General features: G+C 45.7%; 1 protein-coding gene across 3 annotated transcripts in view; it reads right to left on the bottom strand.

Moving 5' to 3' along the window:
- SCAF4 (SR-related CTD associated factor 4) overlaps positions 1-12,569 on the bottom strand; it is a 428,510-nt gene that overhangs the window by 273,206 nt on the left and 142,735 nt on the right. For all 3 annotated transcript variants that reach the window (XM_029603599.1, XM_029603600.1, XM_029603601.1), the window contains one exon: positions 6,972-7,120. In XM_029603599.1, coding sequence (XP_029459459.1) covers positions 6,972-7,120 — 149 coding nt within the window. The remainder of the gene's footprint in view (positions 1-6,971; positions 7,121-12,569) is intronic.

Here is a 12,569-nt window from a genome sequence, read left to right as displayed (position 1 = left end):
TAGCACTTTTGTTAAAAATGGCAGACCCTCCCAAATCTAAAGATCTTCTGCAAAACTTAGAAACAGGAAGAGCCTGCAGTTCTGAAATGCATCTCATGAAGCAGACTGTATAGCAAATAGAATGCTAGGAATTATTAGGAAAGGAATGGCGAACCAAATTAGCCTGATACTTCATTTTCAATGATTTATATTCAGACAACCACCAACAAGGACTGAGTTGCACAGGCTGGATAAACATGCGTGGGAGCAGCTTGCTATGACGGCAGTTACTACCCCTAAACAATTAGCTAGATACTTCACTTAGATGCAGCTCCAGCACTGCTAACTACATCCGATAGCAGGGGTGGAAGGGAAATAGATCGATAGCAGGGGTGGAAGGGAAATAGATCGATAGTGGGGGTGGAAGGGATGGTGGGATGGAAGGGAAATAGAACAAAAAGTCACTTACAAGGGACAAGAGAAACAGATAAGTATGGGAAAAAATAAGTGAAAGCTTGCTGGACAGACTGGATGGACCGTTTGGTCTTCTTCCGCCGTTTCTATGTATGTTTCTATATGAGAACAAAACAGAATATCATAATGCCTCTTTATTGCTCCATAGTGCAACTGCATCTTGATCACTGTGTGCAGTTCTGGTCACCATATCTTAAAAAATATATAACAGAATTAGAAAAGGAACAGAGAAGCGCAATCAAAATAAAGGAGAAGGAATGATTCCCTTATGAGGAAAGACTAAAGGAAAATTGGTTCTTACCTGTTACTTCAGGAATGAAAATTACCACGGATCAGACTAGATGAGCAGGTTTATGCATCCCTACCAACAGATGGAGGCAGAGAAAAAAAATTTGAGGTACAGGTCAATACTGAGTCCCTCAGTATTGACCTGTACCCAAGCCAAGATATCTACCCTAACAAACCCCAATAAACCTTGGGCGAACAGAGACTTTAGTTGGAGCCCCCTGCAAACTAGGCCTCCTTGATTAAACACAAACATATACCAAACTATGTACAATTTTCATTACTCTGATTATATTCAATGCCAGCCCAATCAGCTTAGCCATATCCAGAAGCGAGGAAGTTTTTCATCAGATGGGGATGAGTCTCTGGACTGATCTGTAGTACTTCAGGAACAAAAATTAGCAGGTAAGAACCAATTTTCCTTTCCTATTTATACCCCAGATCAGTCCAGACAAGTGAGATGTACCCAAGCCCCTCTATTCTGGGCGGGAACTCAAAAGACCTGCGTGCAATACTCCCCCAAATGCCGCTTCCTCTGGAGCCCGCACATCTAAGCATTATTTGGTAAAAGCATTAAGAGAAGACCACGTCGCCAAACGACTGATCTCTTGCGGAGAAAGCAGTTGACACTCCACCCATGAGGTCACCTGTGCCCTAGTGGAATGCGCTCCCAACCCCTACAGCACCGGTCAGTCCTTGCAGATGGTAAGCCAAAGCTATCATCTCTTTTAACCAGCGAGGAAGCCTTATTTCCCTTCTTTGCTCCACTGAACAGAACAAACAGATGATCTGATCTCCGAAAGGGATTCGTCACCTTGAGATATCACAAAAGGATATGACGCACATCCGATAAGCCATCGAAGAATCGGCTGTTAAGTTTGGAAACGCCGAAAGTTCAATCACCTAATTAAAGAGAAGAGAGGACACTACCTTCGGCAAAAAATGAGGAACCATGCGTAAAGAAACCTCATTGTCTGAAAACCGCAGGAAAGCATCCCTACACAACAACGCTTGCAGCTCAGAAATTCACCTAGCCGAACAGATGGCCACCAGGAAAACAAACAGTCTTCAGGGTTAAATCCTTCAACAACGCCCTCTGCATTGGTTCAAAGAGAGGGCCACACAGCACCCCAAGAACCAAATTCAGATTCTACGTCAACAGATCTTCCACAGCGGAGGACGCAGATGCTTTGCCCCTTGTAGGAAATGAGCCACATCCGGATGAGACGCCAGTGGTCTACCCTGAATCCCACCACGCAGAGAACCCAAAGCTGCTAGCTGGACTCGAAGGGAATTATATGCTAATCCCTTAGACAACCCGCTCTGCAAGAAAGCCAAGATGTGAAATGTCCACCTTTAAGGGATGCACTCTATTCAGCAAACACCAGGATTCGAAAACTCTCAAAACCTGACATAAGCCATTGAAGTGGAAGGTCTCCTTGCCTGAAGCAAAGTTGCAATCACCAGCTCCGAATATCCCTTCAAAAGGAGCCTCCGCCTCTCAAGAGCCAAGCCACTAGACAGAAGTGATCCTCCCGGTCTGAAAATACAGGTCCCTGTCGAAATAACCATGAGAGATAAGTCAAGTGAACGGGCCTGTCTGCCGCCAGATGCAGGTGGTCTGCAAACCACAGCAGACGCAGCCACTCGGGCACCACCAGAATCACTCTGCCCGGACTCAACTCGCCACAGCACCCATCCTACAAGTGGCCATAGAGAACATATGTACAGCAAGAGGCGTGTTGGCCACCGTTGCACGACAGCATCGATACCTTCCGATCTGACTTCCCGTCTGCAACTGAAAAAGCGATCCCTTTTCACATTTGCTGGAGTCACCATGAGGTCTATCACTGATTTGCTCCGCCGACAATTCCTACTCTCCCGGATCTAGATTCTATCTGCTGAGGAAGTCCACTTGCACATTGTCCACTCCAGCCACATGAGAAGTAGCAAGTCTCACCAGATGTTTCTCCATCCACACAAACAGATCCTGTGGCTCCAGCGCCACTAGAAGACTTTGTTCCGCCTTGACCATTGATATACACTATCATCATCACATTGTTGAGAATACGCGCACTGACTTTTCCCCCCGAACGAGAGGAAGAAACGCCAACAAGGCCTTGCGCACCACCCTGGTTTCCAGCGACCACTGCCCCAAGTCGACTTCCCTTGACAAATTGCACCCCATCCAAAGAAGCTGGCATCTGTGGTTACCAGTACCCAGTCTGATATTTCCAGATCTATTCCCTTCTCCAGACTGTGCCGCAACAGCCACCATAAGACTGGACCTGGTATCCTCTGGCAATGGTAAAGGAAGCTGAAATTCCTCCGACAGCGGATTTCAACGGGATAACAGAGCCCCCTGCAGAGAACACATGTGAGAAAAAGCCCATGGCACTAAATCCAGTATAGAAGCCATGGACCTGCAGGTAATTCCAGACCTTGGGCACAGACAGGCTCAGCAACCAAAGAACCTGACTCTGCAGCTTGAGGACTCCCTCCGAAGTCAGTAACACCTTCCCCAGCCGTGTATCGAAGCGTGTGCCCAAATACTCCAAAGGTCAGCTTCAGATGACTCTTTGCGAGGTTCATCAACCAGCCCAATGCCCCCAAAAGCTAAAGTACATGCTGGACTGAGCGACCACACTCTACCTCTGACTTCGTTCATGTCAGCCAATTGCCCAGGTGGACCAGGACACCCTCCTTCCTGAGTGCCGCCGCCACTACCACCATCACTTCTATCACTGTGCACAGCATCTCCATCTGAAAACACAGCATCCAGAGGGCCGCATTTACCTTCTGCAGATCAAGAATGGGCCGAAAAGTCCCCTCATTCTATGGCACCACGAAGTACACAGAATACCTGCCCTGCCCCCTCTCCTGGGGCAGCACCAGAACAATGCTGCGCAGAAGTTGTAAGTGCTGTTACATGTCCCACACCGCCTCTCGCTTTCACCGGGAGACTACAAAGGCATCCATGAGCGGCTGAGAAAATTCTAAAGCATAACAGTCTCTTACCACCTCCAGGACCCACCAGTCCAACGTGATTCTGGTCCACTCCTCGTAAAAGAGAGCCTCCCTCCGATAGCTTCCAGAGAGGAGTGGACCAACACACCTTCACACTGTCCAAACATTACTTCCACCCCCCCCCTTGGGAACCACCATCCCTTGGGGATCTGCGCTGATTCCAAAAGGGCTGCTGTGTGCCCGAACTCTGTTTCTACGATACCGGCACAGGGGCTCTGCTTGCCCAAAATCTCCTAGCCTCTCGAAAACGGACTCGTGGCAGAAAGGATTTCCTAGGACCCTTCCTGTCCTCAGTAATTTATTGCCTTTTAACTCTCCCAACTACTTCATGGGCTGCTCAGAGTTCTCCCTGAAGAGAAGCTTCCTCCTGAAAGGGAGGTTTGACAGCTGAACTTTAAATCACACGTCCCAATTTCGCAGCCACAGGAGCTTTCGCACTGCCATACTCCTGGCAGAAGTCCGGACAATGTCATACAGAGCATCAGCTACATAAGCTATCCCCGCCTCTAAACAGGCCACCTGCACTGCTTCAGACGCCATTCCTGAACAGTTAGTATAGGTGTGTAGTGCAGTTAGTATAGGTGGGTTTAAAAAAGGATTGGATAAGTTCTTGGAGAAGTCCATTACCTGCTATTAATTAAGTTGACTTAGAAAATAGCCACTGCTATTACTAGCAAGGGTAACATGGAATAGACTTAGTTTTTGGGTACTTGCCAGGTTCTTAAGGCTTGGATTGGCCACTGTTGGAAACAGGATGCTGGGCTTGATGGACCCTTGGTCTGACCCAGTATGGCATGTTCTTATGCCTTCTGCACCCAGGACAAACAGGATCTCTACATCAGACTTCCACACACACCTGCCCCAAGGGTCAAAGCTGAGTAGGATCTCCAGCTTCCTATCCTGGGTATCCTTGAGACCCGCCGCTCCTGTTACCGGGATGATCATCTTTTTAATAACCGCTGACACAGCTGCATCCACCTTGGGAATTCTCCACGATTCCAAGGTCTATCCAGCAAGGGATATTAGCTTCCCCATGGCCCTAGTGACCTCCAGGTCCTGCCTTGGATCTCCCAGGACACCAAAAGGGTCCTTGTCTGGTCCCACTGGACCTCCTTGAAGCTGTTCAGGATCATCCAGGCTATCTGACGAATCATCCTCCTCCAAGGCGCACTCGATTCCCAGCATACACAGGAACCCTCCTGACTGCACGGGCCCTCTAGCCTTTTTGGCCGTCCGGGTCTTCCTAGGCAAGGGTCTCTTTGCCCCAGCTCCTTCCTGGCTAAATATGCCTTATGAAGGAGAAGCACACCATGGTGTGGAAAAAACCTCCAGGTCCTGATCGGCTTCTTCACGAGACCCTCCCCATCCCAATCACCAGCAGGGTCCTTTCCCACAGGCAAAAGTGTGGGGGAAGAATCCCAGGGCTCAGAAATGGCAGCCTGCACTTCAGCATGTGCTGCCAAAATGGCCGCCAACTCCTCTGCCTGCAATGCCCCGTCCGGGTGACTGAGATCCCATTGACGGCAAAGGTCCCCAAACACCTGACTGGGGAACTTCTTGCTTTCTTAGGATCGAGCTGCCCTCCATGGTGTAAAGGCCATTTACTCCCTCCATATTTTCGGCCTAAAAAGGCTTTGTGCATAAGTAACACAAACTCAGTGGAAAAGTCCTCTCTCTCTCTCTGTCCTGAACCTCAGAGCCTCCTCCCCCAGATCCTCAGACCCGGCCTGCATCACCAAAGACAGAGGGGAAGGGAAGTCCTGATCCTCTTGAACAGGCCACTGCAGTGTGCTCTGCGCAGTCTTCCTAATCCTGGCTGCAAAATCTCCTCCAGAGACCTCTCTCTAACAGGGCCCTGCAAGCAAGTAGCTCTCCTGTCCACAGGCTGCCCTGCCAAGGACCCCTGCAGCAGAATCTGCCCAACATGCGGTTGAGTTAAGCCACAAATGAGTGCTGCCACAAGTCCTGCATATTTTTGCGCACTCCATCAGCGCCATTATTGGGGGGGGCGGGGGGCACACAGCGCTGTCTGCTTCCTGCCATGGCAAAGTCCGAACATGGCAGGTCGAGATCTGTGAGGAAACTCATCCCAATGCAGCCCCACACAGCAAAGCTTCCTTCCCCGACATAGTGTTCTGCTTGTTTCTACTCCCAGTCGCATCCCCAGGCAAAGCACCTGCTGCTTCTGAACTTTTTTTTTTTTTTTTTTTTTTTTTTTTTAAAGTAACAGACAGCCTAACCAACAAGTAAAAGAAAAATGAAGTACTTCCCTGTTGGAGGCAATAGGCTGGGTCCTCTGAGAAAGAGCCTTCAGAGAAAGGAGGGAACTAGGCACCCCTGGCTCTCCTAACCCTGGATGATGCACAGGGATCACCAACTCCACACTCGCCCAGCTCGACCTGAGGGATGGCCCACAAAGGAACCTAGCACTTCAGGGAGCTCTTCTATTCTTCTCACCTACTCTGTGTCTGATTTTTTTCTCTCTCTATAATTTTTTTTTTTTTTAAACAACTAGACATGCAGGTTTGCACCTCTACCATCTGCTGGAAACAGAAATACTGAGGGATTGCAGGTGGCACTCTCGGTTAAGTAGCAGTGCCTGAAAAGTGTTTAGTTCTCTGCCTCCATCTGCTAGTAGAGATGCAAAACCCACTTGTCTGGACTGATCTAGGGTACAAACAGGAGCTAACGTTTATTCAAACTGCATGATCTGGAATTACAAATAAGCATAAGAACTAGACAAAATTTAGGATACATACTTCAGATTAAAAGTAAAAAAAATATATAAAAATAAAATAGAAACAGTTATAAAACAAGACTACACAACAGCATACGAAGTAATAAAAAATAAATATCTGTTGTAAATTTTTATTTATCACACTCAAGGAATAAAATCTATCTTCCACCACTTATTTTACTGCATTCATACAAGTTAATATTTAACATTTTGAATGAAACATTAAGGCAACAATATGCATGAGAAAAAGGGGTTTGTATCACTACAGTTGACAAGTTTTCATTACAGCTAGATGCTGAAGCCATGAAAGAGATGGTTCGAGTCTCTCTCTAGGAAACATGACAACAGCTGATAGGCAACTACAAAACATTTAGACTGGTCTTCCTTCAACCTAGTCACAACATATTATAAATACTGTAAGTAATAGTATTAAAAAGTATGATATATTACAAAAGGATTGTCTTTTTACCTGTTGTCCTTGTGTTGTTTGAAACAGCTGGGCCACAGCTGCAAAGGCATCAGAAGTGGGTAATTGTGATGCAGTAGGTATCGAATTAACATTGACTTCAGGCAGCTCAACTTGAACTTCTTGAACATTTGATGGCGGTGGAGGTGAACCTAGAAGGAAATTACAATGAACTGCAATTTTTTTTTATAATTCATTCACTAAATTAAGAAAACATTTGTTACCAATTTTTATGGATTATTAGAAAAAAGTGTTCTATGGGTTTCCCGATTACTGCTCAAACTGCAGGAAGAGATATCAAACTAGGGGCACTGTTTTATGAAAGGTACATTTTAGAAATGTGACATATATGGGCCTGGTTTCCATCCTTGGCACCGATAGATCAACAAACAGAAGAAAGTCTGATCTAATTCTAACTAGAAAGATCATTTGAAGGATGTCAATAGCAGCAATCTTTACCCAAATTCAAACTAAGCACAGCAAGATTATGCACCAGAAATCACATAGGACAGGTACAATGGCAGAAATGCCTGTCTTCTGAATCCCTAGGAAAATATAGATCTCTCAACAAAATACCATGCACTAACTAATAGAGCAAAAAAAGATTACTATGCTAAACCGATTAATAGAGCAATATTTAATTCTAAATTGCTCTTTGAAGTTGTTAAACACAAAGACCTGTCATCTTCTATTTCTAGAAACTATGATTTCAAAAAGGACGCTTGCAAAGAATATGCCACATCTTTTTTAGGTAAATAAATAGGTTGAAAGCTCAATTCTCTATCTGCTTGCCCAAAAAAAGCACCTGAAGAATCACATGGTCTGGCTAAATGAACCACATTTGACAGAGTAACCAATGTTGAAATTAGTCAAATTATTAAAATTAAACCTACTATTCGCCCACATGACCACATTCCAGCTAGTTCCTTGAAGCAAATACAGTGTTATCACTCTGACAATCACAACCATAATCAATCATTCTCTCTTAGAAGGATTTGTTCCATATGGGGTAAAACAAGCTGTGATAAAACCAATCCTAAAAAATAAAACTGGTATATTCGACAATTGGGACAACTACCGTCCAATTTTCAATTTATCTTTTCTCTCAAAAGTACTTGAAAAAGCAGTGTTATCTCAACTTGTAAATCATCTGGAAGACTAAGATATTCTCTTCCCAAACCAATTTGGATTTAGGAAACATCATTCAACTGAGACTTTACTCCTCTTATTAATGGACTCTGTTCTACAAGGGTTTGATGATGATGAATCTTATTTTCTTGTGCTAATCGATTTAACAGCCACCTTCGACACCATGGATCATATCCTGTTATGCCATCAACTAAGCAATATTGGGATTGACGAAGTGTTCTCAAATGATTCTCTTCCTATCTAATAGGAGATTCCAAGTCAAACTGGACAATCCGATATCTGCAACTCTTGGCAACACTATTCAATATTTATATGATCCCACTGTGTAAAATTACTGGCCGATTTAGGAATTACTTTCTTCTAGCACTCAGATGACATACAGTTTTACATCCCATTCTCCAAATCATTTGAAAATATGGCATCGACACACTCAACCTTTATGAAAGCAATACAGCAAGAACTCTCTCAACTTAAACATTAAACACAAAAAAAAACCCAAATCATTTAGTTAAGTAGAAATTCTTTTATAGTAAAACATCTGCCTCTAGACCTGGATAATTTTCAAATTACTCCCTGAGATCAAGTACGGGATTTAGGTATCCAGCTAGATGAAAACCTTACTATGAAAAAACACATCAATAAATTAATGTAGGCTATACCAAGCTAAGTATTTTACATTGGTTGAAACCTTTACTAACTTTCAAGGACTTCTGTATTGTATTACAAACTAATTTTCTCAGACTACTGTAACTCCCTATTACTCTGCCTTCCTGCATGTCTCTTAAAACCATTATAGATATTACAAAATGCCTCATCAAGATTTATTAGGAACACAGAAATTTGATCACATCACATCCTCACTGATTTCACTGCATTGGCTGCCTGTACAATCACAGATCTATTATAAAGTATTAACATTCAAAATCATTCACTCTAGTAACAATGATGACACTATAACCATACACACCGCAGCAAACACTAAGATCTCAAAATAAAGGACTATTGACTGTTCCTACAATAATGAGTACACATCTGACAAGTAAGAGATCATGCGTTTCCATAGCAGGTCCAAAGTTTTGAATTCTCTACCTGAGATGTTACATCTGATACCGGACAGAAAGCTAAGTTGCTTACCTCTAACATGTATTCTCCTAGGACAGCAGAATGTTAATCCTCACATATGGCTGAAACCATCAGATGGAATCTGGCATGGAAACTTCTGTCAAAGTTTCTAGAAACTTTGACTAGAAACTTTGACTGGCACACTGAGCATGCCCAGCATGCCACTATCCACGCAGGGTCTCTATTACGTTTCGTAAGTAGATTACGAAAAAATAAAACAAACTAGGAGAACCCAACTCCATGAGGTGGCAGGCAGATTTCCTGAGGACTAAAGGAAAATTGGTTCTTACCTGCTAATTTTCGTTCCTGTAGTACCACGGATTGGTCCAGACAGCTGGGTTTTGCCTCCCTTCCAGCAGATGGAGACAGAGAAAGTTTTGAAGGCACCGCCTCATAATCTGGTGTGCCACCTGCACCACTTCAGTATAAAGCTGTACCCAAACAAGTCAAAATTCACTTAAAACTTTGATCACAAACTTCCCCATAACGAGCAGAAGAATAAGGAAAGAAAACAAAAACTATTAGAAAAAAAAATCCTGTGCCATTCTTCAGAGATACACAAAGAAGTAAATATAGGCAGGTCGAGCAGACTCTCTCCATGCTTTTCCACTCTCCCGGGTGGGCGTCTGGATTGATCCGTGGTACTACAGGAATGAAAATTAGCAGGTAAGAACCAATTTTCCTTTCCCTGTATGTACCCAGATCAGTCCAGACAGCTGGGATGTACCAAAGCTTCCCCAACAGGGTGGGACTGTGAGAGTCCCGTTCAAAGAATACTTGCTCCAAGACAACATCTGGAGCCTGGCAGTGTCTGGAAAAGATATGCAAAAACTTCCAGGTAGCCGCTCTGCAAATTTCCTGAGGAGATACCATCTGAGATTCCACACATGAAGTTACCTGGGAACGAGTCGAATGAATCTTTAACCCTTGTAGAACGGGAGACCACAGGATATGTAAGCAGATGTGATTGCTTCCTTTAACCACCTAGCAATATTGGCCCTTAGAGGCTTTCTCCTCTCTTTTGGGTCCATTCCAGAAGACGACAAGGTTGTCAGACATCCTGAAGCTGTTACTGCCCTCTAGATATTGCAGTAGAGTGCGGCAAACATCCAGATGCCTCAACTCCGAAGCATGAGGTGAACAGAGCCCCAGATTCATAAAGGCCGGGAACTCCCCCAGCTTGGTTCAAATGAAAAGTGGAGACCACATTAGGCAAGAAGGAAGGGACTGTCCATAAGGACACCCCCGAATTCGTAATCCGAAGGAAAGGGTCTCTACAGGACAGGGCTTGATGCTCAGAGACCCGCCAGGGAGAACAAATAGCCACCAAGAAGACCACCTTCAGAGTAAGATCCGTGATAGAAGCTTTTCTCAGAGGTTCAAGAGGAGCGGCGAACACACTTCTAAGAACAAGAAGTAAGCCCCAGGGGGGACAAACTTGGTGAGCCGGAGGCTTCAGTTGTTTCACCCCTCGCAGGAAGAGCATAACATCCGGATGAGCTGCCCAACTGGCCCCATGAAGCTTGCCTTATAAACAGTTCAGAGCAGAGACTTGGACACCAGGGAACTGTAAGATAGGCCCTTAGTCAGACCCTGCTGCAGGAAAGCCAGGATTGGTATCACTGACACTATGCATGGGTCTACTCTCTGTTTTGTACACCAAGACTCGAAGACTCTTCAGACTCTGACATAGACCACAGAAATAAAGGGTTTTTGGGGTTTTTTTAGCATGCAACAGCATGGAAATCACATCCTCCAAATATCCCTTCTTCTTCAGAGTCTGCCTTTCCAAAAGCCAAGCCGGTAGACAAAAGTGATCCGCTTGATTGAAAAATATAGGACCTTGTCAGAGCAGATTCTGTAGATGACTCAGCCTCAGGGGTCCATCCATACCAAGATTGATTACATACACAAACCAAGGCCTTCTGGACCACTCTGGAGCAACAAGAATCACCCATCCTGAGTGACGTTCTATTCTTCTTAGAATCTTGCCCATGAGAGGCCACGGAGGAAAACACATACACCAGCACCTCGGTCGGCCATGGTAAAACTAGGGCATCGATGCCTTTCACCCAGTGTTCCCTTCTGCAACTGGAGCAGCATGGGGCCTTGGCGTTCTCCTACATCACCATCAGGTCGATGTGAGGAGATCCCCACCTATGCAAAATGAGCGTTATCGCCTCTTTGGAGAGCTTCCACTCTCCCAGATCCAGTTGCTGTCGGCTTAGGAAATCCATCTGAATGTTGTCTGATCCCGCAATGTGAGACGCTGCCAACATGGCTAAGTTCTGCTCCGCCTAAGTCATGAGAAGGTCCACTTCCAGAGCCACTGCTCTGCTCTAGGTATCCCCCTGGCGATTGATATAGGCCACCGTGGTCGCATTGTCCAACAGAAGTCGAACTGCTTGACTCTGCAACAGAGGGAGAAACTCCAGAAGTGCCAACCATACTGCCCTGGTCTCCAGGCGATTGATGGACCAAGAGGCCTCCTCCACTGTCTACTGCCCCTGCACTGATCCGAATTGGCACACTGCCCCCCTATCGGAGAGGCTGGCATCTGTCATCACACAACCCAATGTGGTAGCTCGAAGTTCACACCACAGGCCAAATGATCCTGACAGATCCACCATGAGCGACTGGAACTGGCAGGCTCCATAAGCGGTAGAGGAAGATGAAACTGTTTCGACTTGGGGTCCCACCTGGAGAGGAGATCCCTCTGAAGAAGTCGTATGTGAGCAAACGCCCATGGGACCAACTCTAGGGTAGAGGCTATGGCACTGAAAGCCTGTAGATAGTGCCATGCCTTGGGGATCCTCACATCCAGAAACCTCTGGATCTGTGACAATAGCATTACCATGCGATCCTCCGAGAAAAAGACCTTACCAGCTCGGGTATCGAACTTCACCCCCAAGAACTCCAGGACTTGTGAGGGCGCAAGTTAGCTCTTGGTGAGGTTGCCACCCAGCCCAGGGATCGCGGGAGGGTCACTGTGGCTTCCACAGCAAGGCGACAAAGATCTTGGGACTTCACCTTGATGAGCTAGTCATCTAAGTACGGGTGGACCAGAATCCCCTGCTTCCGTAGCGCTGCCACCACCACCACGGCTATGGTGAAAGTCCTTGGAGCTGTAGCAAGTCTGAAGGGAAGAGCACAAAACTGGAAATTTTCTCCGATGATCTTGAACCTGAGGTACCTCTGGTGATCGTGGTATATCCCAATCGGCAGATACGCCTCCGTGAGGTCTAGATAAGTCAGGAATTCTCTGCTCGGACCGCTGCTACAACGGCTCTGTTCACATTATGCAGGTCCAAGATGGGCAATAAAGTCCCC

This window comes from Rhinatrema bivittatum, chromosome 5 (assembly GCF_901001135.1).
Source record: "Rhinatrema bivittatum chromosome 5, aRhiBiv1.1, whole genome shotgun sequence".
Lineage (NCBI taxonomy): Eukaryota > Metazoa > Chordata > Amphibia > Gymnophiona > Rhinatrematidae > Rhinatrema > Rhinatrema bivittatum.
The sequence above is the reverse complement of the archived record's forward strand: the minus strand, read 5'-3'. Positions and strand labels throughout refer to the sequence as shown.